The sequence below is a fragment of the Poecilia formosa genome, unplaced genomic scaffold (genome assembly GCF_000485575.1).
Source record: "Poecilia formosa unplaced genomic scaffold, Poecilia_formosa-5.1.2 Scaffold57, whole genome shotgun sequence".
Taxonomy (NCBI): Eukaryota; Metazoa; Chordata; class Actinopteri; order Cyprinodontiformes; family Poeciliidae; genus Poecilia; species Poecilia formosa.
The window spans coordinates 1,426,769-1,449,908 of NW_006799996.1; the positions used below are offsets into that span (position 1 = coordinate 1,426,769).

Consider the following 23,140-nt stretch of genomic DNA (forward strand, 5'->3'; position numbering starts at 1 on the left):
TATTCAGAAAGTTAAACAAATGATAAAAAGTTCAAATTAATCCAGAATGAAGAAAAAGGTTTCAGAACTTAAGCAGCTAAATATTTAGTTGGATTTTTTTTTTTAATGTATTGGACTCTAATCTGATTCCAGCAGCTTTTCTACAAACTGCTGATTTTCATACGGATAAATTATCTTCACGTTCTTGTTTATCTGTTTTTTACTGTGAATTTTTGTCATATTTTCCATCTGCAGCTCTCAGTCATGATGAACATTGGACTCTCCCTGGTGATCGCAGGTCTGGTATTTTCTCCATACTTTCTATTAATATTAACAAACATTAAACTTTCTGCAGATGAATTAAAAACAGATACATTTATTTTACTGTATGATTAAATAAGCTGAGGAAATTATTTTCTGATGCAATATCTGGTTCATTCATTACTTTATTATGCCATTTACTTATCTATTTTTATAATTATTGACACTTGTTGTCCTTCTTATGTTTAGATCTGAGAGTTTTGGACAAAATAACAAGAAACAAAAAACAGCAGGAAAACGGTTCTGTTTAGTTTTTCTACTTCCTGCTGCAAATCTAAAATATACAGATTATTTCAGGTTTTGTCTCATTTGTTAATCTCCATCAGAACCTGATTTCAGTGTTTGTGGGACCCATACGGGTTCTGATCAGGCCTGTCGGACTCCATGAACTCTGCTTGAGTTGACTAAATGCATCAGCTGCATCGGTCTTGCTTCCTTTCTGTGCCTCTAATTCAGTCTTTCTCAAACTGTGGTCCGCGGGCGCCCCCATAGTGGTTCGCGAGGTACTGCATGTAAACGACCGTTTATTTGTCGTGACGTCAGCTCAAATTGCGACGCTACAGCTAGCTTACCAAAGGATTGTGTTAAATATATAATGATGGAAAACTGGCTGAAAACTGGGTTACTGAAAAGAAAAGCTGGTGGAAAGAAAACAACTCCATGACTACTTATATGGTCAGAAGAAGCTAAGTTATAGCTGCTGAGTATTGATGTGTCGTTTTCTAGCGATTAGATTCCTTTGAACGATTAGCCGCAGGAATCATTCCAGTCAGAATGTTCTTTGTATTTTATGACTTCGCTTGGTAATGAATGATGCTATGCTTTCAGATCAACAGCAATTGTTATTTTTAATATTACATTATATTAATAAACATAATTGCTAGAAATGGGTTAATTATTTTTATATTTAATGGTGCAGGAAAATGATTTTTTATTACAGTTAAAGAAACTTAAGTCTATTTTTCTTTAATTGTGCTTCTAAATCATAAATAGCCCTAAATGTTATTAATTCACACAATAGTAGTAAAGAACAATTTATTATTTTAGTTCCATGTGTTTGTCAACAATAGAAACCTTAAATACTGCCAGAATCTGTAAATAACTCAAAATGCCCAAGTAGACCTGTTCATGGCTTTGTTGTGGCCAGTCACATTTACCAAACAGCACCACTTTTCTCATTGGGACAAACAAAGAAAACAACAATAAGTGAGTTAAGAGAGTAATATTTTCATTTCAGGTTGTATTACGATGTGTTATCGCGGGGCAATTTCAAATTAGGTGGTCCGTGAGTGTTTATTAAATGGGTTAAGTGGTCCTTGGCCTGAAAAGTTTGAGAAACACTACGCTGGAGGAACGTGACTGGCGTTTTGACTAAAGTCCAAAGGGTTGGAGTCCCAGTTGACAGCGTCTCAACTAAAGTTCTACAGCTTTTTATTTCTCTTTCTCACTGTTTACGTTTTATGTTTTTTAAATCTCTTTCTCTTTCTCACATGCTGTTTTTATTTTAATTATGTAAAGCACTTTGAAATGCCTTGCTGCTGAAATGTGCTATGCAAATAAAATTTGATTGATTTGATTGACTGATTAGGCGTGACGAGTTATATATGTGTGACGTCACTATGGCTTCATTGTGGTTTCGACCTTTCAGACCCACTAGGTGGCGCTGTGGTACTTCAGGACAAAATCTCATTTCAGGAAATGAACATTAACAGATTAGATCTCGTAATTTCTGGATTTTTTTATTGGCCCAGATAGATGAAATGGATTAAATCAACCGGTTTCATGCGTGTAACAAATAATTCACTAGGCTATTCAAAAATAGATAATACATTTTAAAATTTCTGAAGAAGTTCTTTGCATATCAAAGGCTTCCCATGAGGCTGGAGGGTTTTATTTTAAGACGCGTCCCAGAATATTAATAGAAAACGTCTTTATAATCTATTTTTGCTCCTGACACTGTGTCCACTTCGTGATTCTCTTAACATGCAATCGCCTGTGCAAAAATAATCGTCCTTTTCAGATTTCTATTGGTTAGAGTCAACTCCACAATACAAAAAAAGAAACTATAAAAATATGTATTAATTAATCTAAATGACCTGATTTTGTTGTAGTATAATAATATTTAATTATATATATTTTTCAAAATTAATTTTAGTATATTTGGCATGTACTGAATAACAACCAGCAAAAATAGAGTTATGAAAACCTAAAGAAACTACAACTCAAGATGTCTTCATCTGAATACCAAACGTGATGTACAGCAGTCATAGTAATAATTATGTTTTGATGTTTTCTTCTCCAAAGCTGTTCCAGGCAGCCTGAAGACTGAACATCTTTTATTTGGAAATGGAGAAACTTCCATTAGTATTCAAAATGATGGTCCTGTGCACAGAAACAGGGTTTAAGACCTTTTTCTTTCAGGCTGGATTCTGAAAACAGTCACTTTGAAGGATTAGACACTCTGGATGAATCACTCTTTCAGGCTGCTTAAGGATGTAAACATCATCATGACTTCTTTTTAGCGTGTTTTCAGCTCTGAAAATAACAAATAGGTTTCTCAAGTAGACTGATGTTTGAGACTGGATGTTGACTGTGTAGCATCTCTACAAAGAACATTGTTGCAAAAGTTCTGCAGTTCATTTTAATTCAGCTTTATGAATCTTTATGGACCTAAAATGTGTTGCCATATTTGTTTTAGAGAGGTTTTTGCTTCTCCACCCTTCCAAGCACGTTATATGTGTTTAGTCTTTTCTTATCATTCTGTCATGAACTCTAATGTTTATACATGTTTCTGAGGGCTGCAGATTATGAGGTGCATCTCTTGGGTTTTTGCAATTTTTGTGAACAAAAAAATAATGTGTCTTGGTGTTAAATTTCACTTCCTGGAAGATTACCAACCAGATGTTTTCCACTTGTAACCAGTGGTTCTCTATAAACCAGTGGATGTCATGTAGCCTCAAAAAACCCTTCCCAAGTTGCAGATGTGCAACAATTTCTTTTCTATGTTAAAATATTATGAATGAGGACACAAGTAGAGTCCTCATTTACGGATAGTGGAAGAAGACGGACAGATAAACACCTTTAATAAAGGTCTATAAATGCACAAAAAGAGGCTGCATGAAGAAGAAAAACTCCAAATTTAAACAACAAAATCCAACTGTTGTTGAGTCTGAGAGATAAAACTGCTGCTAGAAAATGGAGAGACCCAAATAAACACCAGGAAAACTAATAAATGAGAGGAAAAGAGAAAAAGAACATGATATTCATTGCTAAGTAACTAGAAATACAAAACAAATCTTACCAAGTATTTTTGGTGTATTTTCTAGTCCAAATATCTTAGTGAACTTTAAATAAAACAAAACTAGCTCACAAGAAACAAATTCAGTAAAAAATATGAGCTTTAAGTCAATAAAACCTTCATATTAATGAAAAAGTACTAGTTCCACTGGTAGATTATTGCACTTATAACCATTTGAAAAATGTCTTGCTATATGTGACATAATCTGCCAATGGAACTAAAATCACTGTTAAGGAATTTTGACTTAAAACATGTACATATCTTTCTGAAAAGTTACTTGTAAGTTAGTTATGTATTAATTCAAGTGTATAATGTCACAAATAAGCAAAGCTTTGCCCATTACCTAGCAACCCAAGCTGAACTCCAGCAGCTGGTTTTACCACTGTATACCAGGTGCAATGGCTGCTGGAAAAGACAAGTGTTTTGTAGTTGACTTACCCTCCAGACACCACTTGCTGCATTCTTGTTGGTTGTGCAGGAGGCTCTACTAATTATTTTCAAAGATGTACGTTTGTATAATTGCGTATTGTTTCTGCAGCCATTTTCACGTGCGAGTGTAAACGTTGAGTTGTGGGGGCGTGGCCAGCAGCAGCTTATTTGAATTTAAAGCCAGAAATCCTAAAACAGCTCATTCTAGAAGGAACTCACAACAGACTAAAATCTCATTGTCTAAGAATGATTTTGAGTAAAAAATGTAATAAATGCTTTATTTTGAATAGCCCATATTAACCTGTTTATGGTCAACTTTAAGTTAGCCTCTTCAGACTATGGAGTGTCAGCTAATTTATGTCTGCAAGGGACACAACAGCAACAAGCCTGATAAAATTAGCTTTAATTAGTTCTGTTTAAATTTATGAGCCAATGTCTGCAGTGGTAAAACTTGTAGCTGCCTCCCCTGTTCTGCCAGCACTAACATGGCACCTTTGATAGTTGAGGCACAATTGATTTTTAGAACAAAGACTGAACCAGTGAGGATGTAATGGTGAGTGGATGAGAGAGGGAGGGAGAAGTGGAAAGAGGAGGGAGAGAGATGAGGACGAGTAGAAGCATCAGTGGAGGAGGACAGAGCGGACCTGAACGCTGCCACCGTCTCTGAGCGACCGCTGCTTCGTCCAACTCATGGTGAGCTGGATGTTACTAACTACTGTGATTAGCTTGATCATGTATTTATCTTTATATTTAAAATGATATATTTTTAATGCTAGTTTTAGGTAATTATATAATTCCTCTGGATTTAATACAGGTTTTGTGTTTTATTGTTTCTTTTTGCCTGAATTTTGTATGTATTTGGTATAATTAACACCCTTTAGTGGTGATTTGAGTTTAGATTCCATCAACAAAGAAATGTAAGCTACAAAAAAACAATTAAGCTTCACCTCAATGCAGATCTGAGTGACATTTCACCATAAATGTCATCTGAAAGCACTCTGCAAATAAATAGAACAGAATATACTAGACGTTATTGATCCCCAGGAGAAATTGGTTGAAAAAAGTAAATAAATGTGGTTTTGTAAGTAATTAGATATGAGTAAATATAAGATAAATTAATAAAGTAAAAATAATAACAAGCATGCATAAGAAATGAGTTAATCTATATATGAGTCCAGATAAAATTTAGATTTAAAGACACTCAGAGTTGGGGATTGTACAGTCTGATAGCAGGAATCATTTCTTATTTCAGATAAATCCAATTTACATCCAGATATTTACTGTGTTTAGCTAAAATCCATCTCATTGCAGTTTAATCCAATCAGATTCAGGATCCAGTGGATGATTAATGCCAGTGACTTTGCATAGATCTCCTCATCGTTTTGTAAAACACATCGTGGTCCCATTCAATGTTCTGCTTCACTCGCCTCCTGTTTCTGCTCAGTTTTAATGCAATAGAGACACATCAGGCTTTGGGGAGGATCTGCTGTCAACAAGCAGTGGCGTCTCCATCACCGCAGCGACAAACACAATTTTAAAGCACTTCACACTTACATTCATTCATTCATTCATTCATTCAGCATCACACTTTAACACGTCTACTTACACCAGAAAAAGGATGATTTGGAGGAAACAGGAAAAATACTTTTCTGACTAGACGTTGTATTTTAGTTTGGTAACATAAACTAAAATACTGAAGTTGTAGAAAAAGCGTTTATAATTTAGGGTGAAATACCAGCAGCTGTGGTTGCCAGAAATTTACCGTATAAATACAAACGTATACAATAAATTTTACTGCATGAAAATTATCAAATTGATTTTACACAGTAAAATGATCAGTTTTACCAAAATACAATCAGTTTATACAAGAAAGTGATCATATTTTATGCAATAAAACCGATCATTGTATATGATAAAAAGATAAATTTTATACAACAATCAATTTAATTGTATAAAAGCACTAAAATAATTGCAGCCCTATAAGAAACTGTAATTTACTCTGATTTTATACATATGATGTAAAAATAAGGTATTTGGGCCTGGTTACTTTATTTTGGCATTGTTACACACAGAGCTAAATTTGACCTTCACTAAAAATAATGTATTTGAACATGTCAGCTTGTAAATATTTCCAAGAAAATTGAAGAAATGTTAAGAGTGGTAATTGCTGTTTTTTCCTCTATTGATAGTAGACAACATGTTTATATCATGATTCTAGTGTATCTCTATTTAACCCTTCCACTTGGTTTTCTGTGTTGAGGCTCCTCGCCTTTGAATCACCCCTGCTGGACTGAAAAACAAAGATGGAGAACAACACCACCGTTTTCCAGGACGTCGCTCGGCTTGTGAATCTGACTGCGATGCCTCTGAACTCTGTCGAGGAACAAGTCATAACCATACTGTTGACGACGCTCATTTGTGGCGTCGGGATCGCGGGGAACGTCATGGTCGTGCTCGTCGTCCTGCGCACCAAACACATGGTGACGCCAACGAACTGCTACCTGGTCAGCCTGGCCGTTGCTGATCTTATTGTGCTGCTGGCTGCAGGCCTGCCCAACATCTCCGATGTGGTGGCTTTCTGGATTTACGGCTACACAGGGTGCCTGTGCATAACGTACCTTCAGTATCTGGGCATCAACGTGTCGTCCTGCTCCATCACGGCATTCACCATTGAACGCTACATCGCAATCTGTCACTCCATAAAGGCCCAGTTCATATGCACAGTCTCCAGAGCCAAAAGGATCATAGCTGGGATCTGGATCTTCACTTCCCTCTACTGCACCATGTGGTTCTTCTTGGCAGACACTAAGGAAACCGTTTACACCAACGGGGTGGTTGTTACGTGCGCCTACCGCGTCTCCAGGAGCTTCTACATGCCCATCTACTTCCTGGACTTCACTCTTTTTTATGTGGTCCCCCTGATTGTAGCCACTGTGCTGTACGGGCTCATCGCAAGGATTTTGTTCATGAGTCCTCTGCCTTCACATCTGAGTGACCGAGCAGGAGGAGGGTCGGTTCATCAGGGCCACTCCCACAGCACCAACAAGCCCAACAAGGGAGCCATTACTGCAAGGAAGCAGGTGCTGCAATTGTTTTATGACGATTTGTTTTAGATAAAATTTTGTAACCGGTTAAAAAAATGGACCTGTCCAGGGTGTACCCCGCCTCTCGCCCGGAACGTTAGCTGGAGATAGGCACCAGCACCCCTCCCGACCCCACTGAGGGACAAGGGTGTTCAGAAAATGGATGGATGGATGGATGGATGGTTAAAAAAATGCACATGTTGCATGTTGGGTCTCAGCTGCATCTAAAAAAGCCCAAGCACTTAAAACAAAAACACACAGTAATTTTTAGGCAATAAAGTTATTTTTTGTGTCTGGAAAATTAGCTGTTTCAGAAACCTCCCAATAATCAAGTTATAATCAATGGACACTGCGCTACTACCTAGCAACCCCAGCGAAGCCCAGCCCATCACCTAGCAACCCAAGCAGAGCTCCAGCACCTTTGGTCAGCTGGTTTTACAACTGTATGTGCTTTACAATGGCTGCTGGAAAAGATGAGTGTTCTGTTGTTGACTTACCATCCAGAAATCACTTGCTGCATTTTTGTTTGTGGTGCAGAAGGCTCTACTATTGCTTTTCAAAGATGTACTGTAGTATAACTACGCATCTGTTTGCAGGCATTTTCATGTGTGAATGTAAGCATACATTTGGGGGCGTAGACATCAGCAGTTTATTTAGATGTAAAGTGACAAGATGCTCTAAAACAGCTCAATGGGAGAACTAAAATCTCAGTATCCTAACCCATAGACCACCCTAACCTGTTTACCGAAGCATATTAGGTCACCTTTAAGATAAACACCTCCAGGGTGTTTTCACACCTGATGGTCTGGTAGACTTGACTTGATTGGAGACCAAAATTGCAACTTTTGTTACATTTTCAGCTGCTTCAGTTCACTTTCACACTGCACTGTCATGGGAACCAAACCCTTTGAGAAACCATTTCCCTCCTCGCCTGTGGTGGCGCTTTATTCTATGAGCTACTGACAACATGTCTCTGAAATTCTAAGCAAAATTTAATATTTATTTGCAGAAAATGTCAAATGGTCAAATGACAAAAAAGATGCAGGGCTTTCAGACCTCAAATAATGCAAAGAAAACAAGTTCATACTCATTCAGAAACAACAAAACTAATGTTTTTACTCAGGAAGAGTTCAGAAATCAGTATTTGGTGGAATAACCAGGAGGTTTTCAATGGGGTTCAGTGCAGAGGCCTCTTTATTTTTTCCAGTCACCTGAATTTTCCCTTTGAGGGGTTAATGAAGTCTGTTTCTTTTCTAACAACCAAGCTTTAGGATTTCTTCAATCACCTTATAGGAAAGCTGGATCTTCCCCAACATTTTATAAAGTAGTGACAGCTGCGTAACTAAATGATTTCCGTAATTTTCCCTCAATAGATAACGAAGATGCTGGCCGTGGTGGTGATCCTCTTCGCGTTGCTGTGGATGCCTTACAGGACGCTGGTGGTGGTCAACTCCTTCATCGACCCTCCGTACCACGACACCTGGTTCCTCCTCTTCTGCCGGATGTGCATCTACACCAACAGCGCCATCAACCCCATCGTCTACAACCTCATGTCTCAGAAGTTTCGCGTCGCGTTTAAAAAGCTGTGCAGGTGCAGCTGCCATGGCAGGGAGGCCGAGTACAATGTGCCGATTTACTACAGCGTGATGAAGAGCTCGTCCGGTGGGAGCAACGAACCGGTCACAGAGCAGGAGGAGCTCAGCGGTCAAACGTCCAGCAGGTTCAACGTAACGGAGGATGATGCCAGCGCGCTCAGTGCATGAAACGTTGTTCAAAAGGTTTCCAGTTATTTCTATGGGTAAAAAGATGTGTGGATATTCTTGATGAATTCTGTAGTGCTTATGTGTGGATTTGTATATTTTGCATTTCTCAGCAGTGTATTTATTTTAATATTCCTGTTTGTACTGTAAATATGAAACACGACAAGCTTCGGTGTTTGTAAAGTCACACAGTAAAAATTAACAGCAATATTTATGTTTATCTGGCCTGTCTTAGAGAAAGAATTTAAATTTTTCAAAGTCATGTTTTCACCATGTTATGCATAAATTTATAAATATCAGAGCAGAGTTCCAGACTAAATATTTAATGCACAAGCTAAATATTTAGTTTGCAAATTAAATATTTGGCCTTCAAATTAAATATTTAGTTGGGACTCTAAGTATATAGTTTACATATTTTTAAACTTCTGAACTAAATATTTAAGTCTGAGCTTAATGAGGGGTTTTAGGAAATATGACTCAGCCACTTTCATCCTAGAGTTTTAATTGTTGACATAAACTTCCATTTGAATCATTCTGATCCCTTCTTTGGAGAATAAATCATTAAAAAAATCATTTAAAAAAAAGCCCCTGACTTGCTAAATTTGCAGAGTCGCGTTGCTGCTGGTAGTTTTCTTGCTAATTAACAGCTAAAGTATCATTATATTCAACCCAACAGTTAAAAAGTTACATTTTCTGACAGCCTTATTCAATGTTTTTTAAAAGAAATGTCACCTTTTTTATTTCACATCAAGTCCCATTTACTATCACCAAATTATAATCCTCTGTAAGTGAGTTTAGGAATACTTTAAGAACTTTCAAGATTATAGCAACTCTTTATTAACAACATTATGATTAATAACACCCACGGCTTCAGCTCTACAAAATGAATACACAGCAAAACGGATGTGAGAGTGCTCCAATTGGCTTATTTTGATAAATGAGGCCACAACGAGAGCCTGAGTCTGAGGGGAATTGGATTTTGGCACCAGACAGGCTTATTAATTAGCAGATCGAACATGTAGCCTGTTTCAAAGTTTTTAAGTTACGTGTATTAGTTTTTCAATGTTTATCATTGGTTATGTGGTTTAGTTTCTCCAATATATATATTTTCTCTGTTGGCTTTTAGCTCCCAGATTGTCTTGATTAATGACATTTAAAAAAATGCATTTTCTATATTTTTGATCATTTGGCTTGTTTGGCCATATTCGATTTAAATCAATATTTGTTTTTAGGGGGATTTTTTTGCCTTATTTTAAATCAGTTGGTTAGTTATTGTTTCTCTAGGTTATGTCATGTTTGTTTATCTAGTTATTCTTCATCTCTTAGTTTTAAGTTCTGCCTGTTCCCCAGTTTTGCTCCTCTGTGCCATTTCTCTCTCTCTCTCCCTCAGCCTGCCTTCTGCTCTCTCCCCACAGCTGCACCCTGTTTTCTAATTAGCATTCATCCCATGTCTAGCAATCAATTTAACTCCCTTACTGGATTCTCCTGTTGGTTCATGTTGCTCCTTGTTTCATGGTTTGTTGATCATCCTGTTTGCCTTCTCGCATTTTTGTAAATTCTGCATTTGCTTCTCAATTCTTACTTAAGATGTGCAATGCCTCAGAAAGTGTCTGCATCCGTGTCCAAATTCAGCCAACATCAAATCTTGATGATTCTTTAGTTAAATCCTCCGTAGGCCTGAACGATTAATCCGATTAATTGTGATTAAATAATTGTCAACTAATTCAGTAATAGATCAAATGTTAATTGGAGTATGCAGACTTTAAAAAAATGGCCGATTGTTGAAATGAAAGAACATTCTTAGGTAAGTAAATAAGCAAACATGTACAAAAAATACATACATTTCGTATTTAAGGTTAAAATGATTGAATTATTAAAACATCTAAAACTCCTCAAATGGCAGCTTTAACTCCACCTGTAAAAAATCTCGTATTAAACACCTTTTGCTCTCAATTACTAAGCGATTAATTGAAAATTGATCAACAGATCAGCCCTACACACTTTATTGATAATACAGTAAGTCAAGCAGAAAGGCTTGAGCTTTTCACAATTTGATGTTAGAGGTATTTGTTTTTGCTGCAGACGTGTCTTATTCTACAAACGGTCAAGCATACCATATGTTGTTGCATTTTATGAAATAACATTTTCACTTGTCTACTTGCAATGACATGACTGAATTTGGACTACAAAATTGCTGTAAGAGGAAAAAAAAGTCACAAAACTGATTAACTGGAAGTCGTGATTTTGTTCAGCAGCTCCAGAGTAAATGCAGTGAGGTCATAGAAAAGAAGACATCATAGGCAAAAAACTGAAAATATAAAGACATACAGGGAGAGAATAAATAAAAAAATAAACTCCTAGACATTCAAAGTACAGAAAAACATATTTAAAGACTAAAAAAAGTGAATTTTGCATGATATTCCCCCTTTAATCCAATGCATCTCTTTTAAAACTCCTTATTGTTCTAAAATCTAATTTTACAAGTAACATATATTTGCTGACAGTTATATTTAGAAACTGTGAGGCTGAAATAATTAGCATTAGAAGAAGACAGGATGTCAGCAGAAAATGCTGCATAACTGGATCTCTTTTGAAAGCAGACGACACAATGAGTCGTTCCTACGCCAGAATGAATAATTTATTCACAGCATCTGTCAAGAGCTCTCGTCATTAACACAAATATTCAAAGAGCAACTAGAGTTGATTGTTGCACAGCAGTAAAGAGGGTCGTCTTTGTTTTTTATCCATTTATCCTGTGGGGTACAAACCGACCAGGTTCAGATCTGGAAGCTCCTTCAGTAAAAGGACAAAATGCAGATCAGATCTTATTACAACATAAGTTTCTAAGAAATCAGACACATTATTCCTGTAAAATATTTAAGAACTCGCTTTGTTTTGTTGCTTGTTAGACTGTCATATTTTTGTGTATTTAGTGTACACAAATATTTGTTAGCTTTCATTTTATAATCTTGTAAAAAAAAAATTAGACTTGTAAAAATGGCTCCTTTTCTGCTGCTGAAAACTTAAATTTCATCATCATCTGGAGGTTTCTAGGGTTGGGGTCAAATGTCACTGGCTTTTGGCCTGTTTATAATTTAATCCAGTGGAAATGAACATGATGCCGCCACCACCGTGTTTCATTGCGTCGATTTGTGCCAAATGTTCATTTAAAATTAAAGACCCAAAGTTTAGGTTTAGTTTAATCAGACCATCATTGATTCGGCCACCAAATTCAAAGAGATTTTATGGAAGCTGGATGGTATTATTTTGGAAATGTCATATTTTCCGGACTATATAGCGCACCTCAATATAAGCCGCATCTACAAAGTTATTTAAAAAAAAAATAAAAAAAAACTGGAAACGTACATATATAAGCCGCACCGGGGTATAAGCCGCTGATATCTCCGCCGCTCTCGGTTTTTCACAATGACGCAGCGGAGGGATAAGGACGCAGCCCTCCGTCTCCAACGCCGAACCACGGACTCATTCACTCCGAGTTTTATTTGCAGCGGCTCCATGTCCCTCCTGTACTTTCAGATCACACTCCTCAACTTAAAAGCTGCATCATTTGAACTTCTTCCTGTGGCTTCCATGATGAGGGGGCTTGAAAACATTTCTCAGTCGTGCCTGCTGCTAGCATGTGCTTTTTCTAAATGAAAATCAGCACTTTCTTCTTTGATTTCCAATTTTGACTTCCAATAATTCACTTCCTGCTAAAGCGCCCCCTGGTGGTTGAAGAAAAATCCACAGAAAAGCCACACCGGGATATAAACTGCATAATTCAAAGTGTGGGAAAAAAATAGTGGCTTATAGTCCAAAAAATACAGTGCTTTTTCTCGACACCCTTCTGCATAATCCAGAGATATTGTGAACATATGAGATTCTGAGGGTTTTGTCACAGCCAGTACTTTGCAGGAACATTCTGCTTTTCCCTGAAGGCTGCAAATACTTGAAGTTAATGTGATGAGAGTCCATGTGGGAGAGTTGCTGGTTTTACAGCTGAATCACATCGGGTACATTTTTACATCACAAAACCTCCAGGTTTTATAGGGTTGAATGGACTTTAAAGATCCACTGCAAATATATAACTACAGGAAACCAATCTGAGTAGACGCCTGGTGTTCCTTCACACTAACAGCAAACATTTCTGTATGGATTAGTGGCTGCAGCAGTTTTGTACTTTGAACTCAGTAAACCTCTGATGTATAAAAACAGACATTATGTCAGTTCTTACGCCCAGTTCTCATTGATAATCTTGGATGGGTTTTTAAGGTTAATCTCCTTGTTTGCACACAAACTATGTGTGTTTCTGCTGATTTTATGGAACATAACTGACTGGTTCTTAAAAACTGGTGTGTTGTTTTTATTTTGAATATAAAACAGATTTTACTTTGAAGGATCTAACAGAAAATACTTTAACTTTCTCTTTATTTTCAGGAGATACAGAATCAATATGACTTCACTATTACAGGCGTTGGAGACAATCTGGTGACAGACGGTTCATTTCATTTAGAAATGAGAAAGAGTCTGTTCTGATCAATAGTCCCCACTCAGCAATCACATGTGACTTTCTGTGAATTGATTAACTTTATCTTTTAATATTTCAGGAAGCAACAGAGCTTTTAGCAAACTAGAACAATCATTTATTTAGATTTATATTGCAGTATGTAGCATGTTAAAAACGCTCATTTTGTTGCTGTTTGACTGAAAAATTACAAATTTGACTCGTCCACCAGCAGGAGCATGCGGCCAAATCAAAAGTAGCTTTTGCATGGCTAAGATGAAATGAAACAAGCTCTCCACCTTCTCTTCCACAAAGCACTTTTGTTGGTTTTTATTCAACTACTCAAATGTTAAAAGCATGCTTTCCTTTCATCTGCAAATTCAGAAGATGGAAAAGCATATTTGATTGATGGAAGCATAAAAGGCTTGTTCTTTCTTTGGTACGTTTCTCACAAGTGGAGCCTAATTCAAGCAGGCAGCTCAAAACCTGAGCCAACCTTAGTGCCGCTCATCTGATCTAAATATTCAGTATATCAGCGTCTGTCATTATTAATGTCCACTTTTCTTTTTCAGAAAAATCTGCAGATTTTTCTTTAAATGCTCTGCTCTGGGTCTGCTCATATACAGCCACAGGAGGCAGGAGTGGCTTAGATCACATCAATAATATGTTATTTTTAATGCATCTTACTGAGATTTTGTGCGATAGACGAACACAAAGACATGCAGAAGTTCATGTTTTTCTCCTTCTGGGTCAGAAACCCCTTTGTTACACTTTCAAAGTTTTGTTCCTCAGAGCTTCGCGGCTCTACAGAATGATATTTTTGGCCTTTCTTTCCAAAATAACTCAAGTTTAGTTTGTGAACATAACTTGCTACTGGTTTTCAATTAGATTAAGGACTGGGCTTTGACTAGGCCATTAGAACCATTCAACCCTTCCATGCATCGCAGTCACTGCAGAGGACAGCTATCTAAAAGCAATTTTCTTGTGCTGCTCATGGACACAGACCGCTGAAGTGGACACTAGTGCATCATACAATACACTGCCAACTACTGGCCATCCACTGCAAGTGCAAGAAATGTTTTGTTAAATCGAAAAGCAACTCAAGAATATCCAGTCCCTCCTTTTACTCTTGCAGGTTAAAAAAATGATTGTGACATCAAGTAACACTACGGATGTATTTTCCAAATAATAATTTTGTATTTGGAGAAAATTACAACTGATCACCTTAAAAAATCCTAAAAATATGTTTTCCCACCAGTTTTTTATGCCTTTAAGAAAAATAAATCCTGACATAAAGGATCATAATTCATGCATGAAAGGGCTACGTGTCGATACGATAGATGAGTAGATAAAAATATATACTTAATGGCAGCTTATACAGGATTTTGGTGGATTTGGCATTAATTTTACATGAGGAACGGAGGAGTAAAGTGACCGGCAGGGGGCAACAAAGAGACACAAATCTAAAAAGCTCAGATATTCAGAGCCGCTTCGAAAACATTTGTAGCCTTCAAACTCACCGCTTTTCTACACAAATGCATATTTTAATTGTTGCTTTATATTGTTTTTTCCATGTCTAATTTATAAATATATTTTATTGTAGGCTGCTTTCACACTATGAAAAATGTAACTCACTTCTCTGAATTATGGCAAAGGATCTTTTTTAAATCCAAAACTCCTCACTTTTTTTTGGGACTTCTAAGGTTGTCTCTGAGTGCCAACAGCAGCAGCTATAATTGTCACTGTGGTATTTTAAACTACATTATATCTTTAGCTTGTTTTACTGCTTGCAGCTGCAGCGCAAAAATGTCTGTTTTTAGCAGCTTTAAAATCAAGTCTGTGACAGTTTTAATTTTAGCTTTTTATCTAACTGAGGTTAGCTGGTGGACATGGTGTTGAGTGTGAATGGCACTTTGAGCAAACTGCATTAATGTCTCTACATATGCTTGGTGTGCAACTCCTGCTGTGATGAACATGTGTCGTAAAAGTCCATCCAGATGTCGTTATGGTTTGTTCAGATAAAAAAATCCAGACTGGAAAACAACCAACTGGCATTTTTACAATTTTACATTTCCTGGTTTGAATTGTACTGGATTTGATGGAAGTGTATCTGGTGCAGCAAGAAACACCTGTAATGTTTTTCTTATTTCTCCCTTTATAGTTTTGAAAGGATTAAACCAGATTCTTTAATTTAAGGGTGTCCAAAATGTGGCCCGTGGGGCATTTACGTCCACTCAAGTGATTTTCTGCAGCCCTTCACCACAAAAAAAAGAATATATACATTTTGTGGCCCTCAATTACTTTCATCTTGCAAAAACACATAGTCTTGTCTTTATTTTGTGTGAAGTATTTCTTTTTACACTTGAAATGCACCAAAACTAACTTACATTTTCAGGAAGTTATTGGATCTTGTTTTAAGTCAATAGTTTCTTAATATTGACTAAAAAGTTCTGGTTCCACTGGTAAATTATGTCACTTATAACATGGGGAAAAAGTCTTATTAGAAGTGAAATAATCTACCAGTGGAACCAGTACTTTTTTAAAATAAATTTTAAGGAAATACTAACTTAAAACAAGCTCCTATTTTAAGTTAATATTGACTTAAAATATTAACTTAAAATACAAGTAACGTAATTTACAAGCACTTGTAAGTTAGTTTTGTTGCATTCAAGTGTACTTAGATATTTTACTTAATAAAATGTTATTGTTTTGCTTGTGGTGAAAAGTTTGGGCACCGTTACTTTAATTGTCAGGTGTACAAGGACACATCTAGGTTCGAAGCTGAACCTATTAAAAAGATATGCTAGGTAACTAAAAGCTGGCAGACATGCAGGTCAGTGTTCCTGGAGGATTATGGGCAGGGAGGGTCGAACTCCCTGACTTGGCCTTGGACTTGGCAGCTGCGTCGGTCTAACGCTGGGGGCAGATGGCCGCCCTCCCAGGCGTCAGCTGTTCACAAGCACAGATGACGGACTCACCGGTTGGACGCGCTCAGTGGGAAACAACACAGTCAGTAGAAACTCCGGACAAACTCCTGCCTGAACGCTCCCTGTTTACAGGAATTTGACAAGCAGACCAGGATGCTAACGTCTCTCCTTTAAAGCGCACATTAAAAACCCGAGGATGTGAGCCGCTGCAGGTAGGCCATGAAAAGGTTTTCACACTTTTTTATCTTATCATTTGTCACGTTTTCATGTCGTTTGTGGTAATTCAGTGGATTATCTGACACTGCAGTAGTGTTTTTTTTTAAAAGTAAAATTAATAGAACATCAGGTGTTTTTGTTGCTATTCTTTCATATTTTAGTTTTACCAGAGAAATGTCCACGTCTGAAAGTCTTCTGGTGCTTTACAGTAACCTGAGAAAGACTCACCTGCTAAAGCTCCTCTAAGTCCATTGGCTGACCGTAGGATCTGCCTCAACAGCTTATGAGGCTAATGCATCCTGCAATCATACAATCAGCTGCAGGTGAACATGCTTAAGATGTTCAGAAAGTTTATAAATAAGCTTGAAATGATGACACTTACTTTATAAATGTTAATCTTTAATTATATTTTGTTACACATCAGCAAATAAATGCTGTAGAACTACAAAACTATTCAAATAAATTTGAATATTTTGGAAAAGTCATTTTGTTACTTCCAAATTATACCAATTAATTAGACGAAGGTGAATGTTTTAACACCTTCATGTCTCTTAATCATGATGATTTTCTGCTAACCGCTAATAAAACACATTTTAAATTAGAATATTACATCAGACCAATAAAAATCTATTTTTAAAAGCAGAAATGAGGGCTTAATGAAGGTATGTTTAATACCTGCTTGAAGGTTATCTTCAGAAGATAATTTTAATCTTACAAACTGAATATGAGTGTAATTTTACTCCAGGATTCTTCAAGTATTTCCTAAGTGTTTTTTGATTGACATTATTGTTCATTTTGGGAAAATGTCCATCCTGCTGCTTTTATTGGTGTCTAAATGTTTGTTTCCTTCTTATTGTTTGGCAAACTGAGGACCAAACCACATGCTCAGAACAATGCATGTGAAAAACAGAGGCATGGAGCCAGCAGGTCATTTCCTCAGCTGCATCCTGTTCTTAAACAAAACATAAAACTTGGAAGGGATGCTAGGTTTCCCTCTCTGCTTCCCGAATAGAAAATTTGGGCATGGGAAAAGGCACTTCCTCATCAGCAGTGTAAAAATGACCTCTTATGCTTCCTTGAACAGGTTGGGACAGGTCTAAAGGGGTTATACAAAACATGTTTGTTACATTTTTTGCACAAAATCATTCTTAGATCATCAGATTTTAATCTGGTCAGCTCTGCCTATGTTGAGCTCCTTTCAAAATGAGCTGCTGTCACTTTAAATCCAAATAAGCTGCTTCTGGCCACGCCCCCCCAACTCACCACATTCACATGTGAAAATACCTGCAAAAAGATGTGGAATTATACAACCGTACATCTCTGAAAAGCATTAGTAGAGCCTCCTGCACGACCAACAAGAACCCAGTAAGTGGTTTCTAAATAATAAGTCAACAAAAAAAAAAAACACTTGTCTTTTCCAGCAGCCATTGTACAGTGCAAAAAGCGGTAAAACTAGTTGACCAAACATGCTGGAGCTCCACTAGGGTTACTAGGTAACAGGCTGGGGACCTGTTGTGAAATGATTTAAATATGTTTAAATCATTTAAACATATTGGGGGTTTTTTTACCATGGGAAAAGGGGAATTTCAGGACTTGTCTCTGTTTCAGTCTCTATCAAACCCTGAAATCATGTCCTTTTCTTTTTGCAGGTGCACATCAGGAAACGGTTTAATGCATGCTCTGGATCCAGGAACTTCCTCTTGGCTTGGACTTCCAGCTTCCCTCCTTCAATGAACAAAGCAGATTCATGTCCAAAGCAGCTGGGCAGCACAAAAGCAGTAATCCTCCATGATGGCAGTGTCTTCACTCTACATTACAGAGGAGCCTGGAGCTGGAATCACTGAACTGGATATTTGTGTTCTTAACAATAATGTGCGATACGAAGTCATCCCGTCTGTCGTCTGCTCCGTCTGCCTTTCATTCGGCCTCATCTACTGCTTTTTTGGTGCGTATCCACGCTGACATTAGATGCTAGTATTAGCTTGCACAAAGCTGTTTTAAATGTTTCATTAGCTCACCTGATGGCTTAAATCCCCTGAGGCAAATGTCTGCAGGTTGCCAGGGGTTTAGAGTGGATAAGTCCAAAGCTGGAGGAGGCAGATGGGAATCTAAATTTTATACGCACAGCGTTCATGAGACGCCACCTGTTGCCCTGAATGAAATCCCACTGATGTCATGGTGTTAAAGTTCATTCGGTTTTTAACGGGGATTTTGTGTTTAATGTGCATGCATTGCAACGTGAAGCAAACATTTCCCGTTATGCTTTCACTGGGAAAAATGTCGCGATAAATCAGGCAACAATGAACCCTGACATTACGCAAACATACACGCTCCAAAGTCTGGTAGAGTGGCCCGTTAAACATTAAACTGAGGCAATTCAGCTTGTTTTATACACCAGATGATTTGTGTTTACATATATGCAACATATGGCAATACATTTTACATTTTATCAGATCAGCTAGTCCAAACATTACTGAAATAACCTTAAAGTTTCTTTCCATAAATGCCCCAACTTCCCTAAAATACTTAACTCTGCAAAGAAATGAATGTGCTTCTTATCATAAACATAAAAAACTAAAATAGTTGCTCTATGGAGAGATCTGGAAATTGATCATAAGTGAAAGTATTCAAACCTTTGTAACATTTCAGGTTACAACCATAAATTTTAATGTTTTTATCATTTATTTTCAATGGTAACAGAGTTGTGCTAAACTGTAAAGTGACATGAAAAACACGCAATTTTTCAATATTTTTTACAAATAAATTAAGAAAACTTCTTATGAATCATTTATTAATCTGACTGCGCTTCATTGGTTGCAATGTTAATTATGATTCAATATTTCGTGGCCATCACAGACTGAACGGCTTCATTCGTTTCCTCTGCTGCCTTTGCTAAAACTACAGGGAGACTACAGTTCAACAGCGCAGAAAATTGACGTCATCATTCACAACTTCTCCCGTTTGCTGATTGGCCCAGTAGAAAATCTACCAGAGGAATCGAAGTAAACGGGAGAAACCCCAGACTGTCTGTGAAGTGAGATTTGAATCGAGTGGAACAGGGCAGGGAGGCTAATGGGAAACTAGCTTTGGAGAGTCTAAGATTGCTATTATTTCTTTTCGCAGGCTATCGCTGCTTCAAGATGGTCATGTTCTTCTCCGGTTTCATGTTTGCCTCATCTGCCATGCTCCTTTTCTACCATAAGGAACCGGACTTTACGGGTCAGCTGAGAGAGGACGCCAAGGCGGGCATTGGGCTGGGAGTCGGCGTGCTGTGTGGACTGTTTACCGCGCTGGTGTCCACGCTGGGACTCCTCCTCTGTGGCCTGCAGCTTGGAAGCCTCCTGTCCCTATCCATGCTGGTGATTGTGGGACAGTTTCACAGCCTTGCTCCAGTGTGGGTGCCTCTTTGTGCCGTACTGGCCGCCAGCATCGCGTCTGCTGTGTTCACGCTGCAGTGGCAGAGGCTGTTCAGCATCTTCTACACGTCTGTGTTTGGAGCTACGACCGTGATGCTGTGCGCGGACTACATGGTGGGCGCGTTTGTGCTGCCGCATCAAGTGTATGACGTGTTTTGTGAAGCGGCTCCGCGACCCTTCTGCTGGTTTAACTGGGCGATCACTGGGATCTGTCCTGTTTTGAGCACCGTAGGCGTGTTGGTGCAGTGGTGGTTTACTGCAAGAGGAGTTTCACACTCTGAAGGTGAGTTTTGTTCAGTCTGCGGTCCCAAAAGTGGCTCTTTTAAACTTTTCTACATTTTGTTTCTAAATTACAACAAACTTAAACACTGTAAACATTTGAAGGTGGTTTAACTTGAAAATGCAGTTTAAGTCGACAAGAAATTTGTTATGGTTTTAACTCAGAAATTAAAGTTCATGAAGTTGATTTAACAACAAGAGACAAGTTGTCCAAATATTGTTTTTTTAGTTAATAAATCTTGAATTGAGTAGTAACTTAATGCTGAAATTTAAACCAAATAATTTCACACAACATGCAAGAAATAAATTTGCCCTCACCTAGCTAAAGAGCCACATTTCTCTATTACTTCCACTCATAATATCAAGTTAAAATAACTACTTATTTTACTTTTGAATAATTTAAATTCTTGTTTCAAATTGCATGGACAAAATTTCTGATCTCATAATGAATTTTATTGAACATTTAGTGTGAACAGGACATTAAAATAAGCATTTGCCTTAATAAAACACAAGAGTCAGATGAATGTAACGCACTTCTCATGATACAAAAACATGCAGCTTAGCATTCTGGGAAATGGCTCCCACTCCTGTCTTTTTCTTCTTTCAGTTTTTTTAAGTACTAACTTAAAAACTCTAGTTTATTCAACTCTTGGAAGTTAACACAACTTACAAACTCACACATTTAGGTAGAAGATAGTAGACCCAACTAAATGCAGCTCAAATGTTTTACAGTGAATTTGTATTAAAGGGATTTTATTAGATAACTCAATACAAAGTAGTGCAAACTTATAGAGTGAGAGGAAAATATCCATCCGTTGTCTGTATTTGCATATTATTTGTGCGAGTTGCAGGTTCTAAATTGTCCTTTTGCAGAAGGACAATTTAGAAAAGCCATTTAACCTATCAGTCAATCAATCAGTCAGGTTTATTTGCAAAGTACATGTCATCAACACGGCATTTCAAAGTGCTTCACATCTTAAAAACATTTTTAAAACCAGTAACAGATATTAATACATTTTGTCAAGTGCCATCAGGGAAATCAACACATCTAATATGTTGGTCAATGTTCCACTTATTATGGCTAAGCAGTAACTCTAAACTGGTTTTTAGTCCCATTAATAACATCCACTATGTTGCATGTAAGAAGCTCTTGGCCTTTGAATCTAGAAATTTACTCTTCCAAGACAATAGCAGTGATAACTGACCCCTCTAATTTTATTACTTATTAAATATTTTCCCTAAAAACAAACCACCATCCTCCTGCTTCATCCTGTTGTCGTCTTCTTTGTCGTTTTTGCCAGTAGTAATATCCGGCCATTGATTACATTTACTTTGTTACGGCAGAAAAACCTTCTCAAAAAACATTTTACTGAATAATGTGATCTTTTTTTAAAATAATTGCTTCCATTAAGGATTTTTTAAAATTATACAGCTCATGTTGATTTCTCACATAAAGTTTTTGTTTGGGACATAAAATGTGAAAAAGTTCAAACGGCATGAGTAAATAAATGATTTATTTTAATTCTCTTTTCCAGGTGCCAATAAAAAACAGAAGAAAAATGAAACGAAGCAGAAATGTAGAGAAGGAAGGAGAAGACCCCGGCCATATCGTCAGCGCAGGCCTCCGCCTCTGAAGCGATACGCTGGAGACGTCCTCGCACCAGTAAGTGGCTCAAATAAAAACATAAAATGCAAAATATCCTGATTTCATGAGAGAAAACCAGATTGTTGTTGAGTTTTTGTCAGTAGCTGGTTCGTGTAACAATGCGCTCCTCTCTGCTGCCTGCCTTGCAGAGTTATCTCCACAAACTCCAAGAGCGTCAGCTGGGTACCGGTTCCTCCTCCAGCAGCGTCAGCACCATCACTCACACTCTGATCGACTTCAACTTCGAGACGGGCTCCATGGTGCCTCTGACCTCCGCCTCCCCCATCTTCACAGTCTGAACGAACACAGCTATCCGAAAGAGCAAATCTCTGGGAAAGTAACTTTGAACTGTTTGCTTTCACTAAATTTGTTCAAATATTTCAGTTTCTGGTTTGGATTTTCTTCACAAGCTTTATTAGACAATTATCATATTTCCTGATTGTTAAATTACATTTATTATTCCTCAGCCTTGGAATTCCAACATTTGTTGAGAAGTTTTATTCTCACAATATTTGTTTTCACCTTAAAAAAGTGTGCTGTTAAATGTAAATATAAAAAAACTTTTCGTTTTTAAAGGTGAACCTGCTTCCAGCCAGGTTAGGATTGGCCTACGGATTATAAAAAATGTGTTCGTTCCTTTTTTTTTTTATTGCACAAAATTATTCTTAGATTTTGAGATTTTAGTCAAGTGGGTTCTACCTATTTGAGTTCCTTCTTTGAAAAGCATTAGTAGAACCTGCTGCACAATTAATAAGAATGCAGCAACTGTTTTCTGGATGGTAAGCCAACAAAAAAAAAAACACTTGATTTTTCCTGCAGCCATTGTACAGCAGTAAAGGCAGCTGACCAAACATGCTGGAGCTCAGCTTAGTAACGGCACAGTGCCCATTGATTGTGGCATGTGTTTAGGTTTAGGAGTTTTTTTTTTTAAATTGCTCATTTTCCAGATACCTAAAAACATAAATGTATTAACTTATTACCAAAAAACATTAATTAATTGCTCAGGCCCAAATGGAAGTAAAAAAAAAAACAAAAACATGCAAAATGTGAATTTTGTATAATAGGTCTCGGTTAAAATGTTTTCTTCATGTTTGGAACAGTCCATGCCACTTGATGCATCCAGATTCAAACCATTCTTACTTGAGCAGTGATATGGATGACCTGATCAAGGCATATTAGAACAATATTGGCCAAACTCAACTCCTAACAGCTGCTGCTCTTGTACTGGCTGTGATTTCATGTCAGCTGCATCCGTGATGTTAGCCAACAAGCTTTGCGGTCAC

The 23,140-nt window shown here is 37.4% G+C and overlaps 2 protein-coding genes and 1 long non-coding RNA gene across 3 annotated transcripts; 2 read left to right on the forward strand and 1 right to left on the reverse strand.

Moving 5' to 3' along the window:
- Positions 1–926: 926 nt before the first annotated feature.
- On the reverse strand, positions 927–20,432 carry LOC107836432 (uncharacterized). The gene is made up of 3 exons (XR_001662329.1): positions 20,328–20,432; positions 18,657–18,669; positions 927–938 (listed from the first exon to the last, which is right to left on the reverse strand). It is a non-coding gene; the product is annotated as an uncharacterized LOC107836432 (long non-coding RNA).
- LOC103139119 (thyrotropin-releasing hormone receptor-like) lies at positions 4,636–9,133 on the forward strand. The gene is made up of 3 exons (XM_007553598.2): positions 4,636–4,720; positions 6,288–7,107; positions 8,484–9,133. Exons 2-3 carry the CDS (start codon positions 6,331–6,333, stop codon positions 8,871–8,873), a joined length of 1,167 nt encoding a protein of 388 aa, XP_007553660.1. The 5' UTR covers positions 4,636–4,720; positions 6,288–6,330; the 3' UTR covers positions 8,874–9,133.
- On the forward strand, positions 16,211–22,240 carry LOC103139120 (transmembrane protein 198-like). The gene is made up of 5 exons (XM_007553600.2): positions 16,211–16,513; positions 18,167–18,462; positions 19,641–20,216; positions 21,748–21,875; positions 22,007–22,240. Exons 2-5 carry the CDS (start codon positions 18,306–18,308, stop codon positions 22,154–22,156), a joined length of 1,011 nt encoding a protein of 336 aa, XP_007553662.1. The 5' UTR covers positions 16,211–16,513; positions 18,167–18,305; the 3' UTR covers positions 22,157–22,240.
- The last annotated feature ends 900 nt before the right edge of the window (positions 22,241–23,140 follow it).

Coding starts and splice junctions, on each gene's coding strand:
- LOC103139119 (XM_007553598.2), top strand. CDS start 6,331: ATGGAGAACAACACCACCGTTTTCCAGGACGTCGCTCGGCTTGTGAAT. Junction 7,108..8,483: donor CCATTACTGCAAGGAAGCAG/GTGCTGCAATTG, acceptor TTCCCTCAATAG/ATAACGAAGATGCTGGCCGT.
- LOC103139120 (XM_007553600.2), top strand. CDS start 18,306: ATGATGGCAGTGTCTTCACTCTACATTACAGAGGAGCCTGGAGCTGGA. Junction 20,217..21,747: donor AGGAGTTTCACACTCTGAAG/GTGAGTTTTGTT, acceptor TCTCTTTTCCAG/GTGCCAATAAAAAACAGAAG. Junction 21,876..22,006: donor CTGGAGACGTCCTCGCACCA/GTAAGTGGCTCA, acceptor CCTGCCTTGCAG/AGTTATCTCCACAAACTCCA.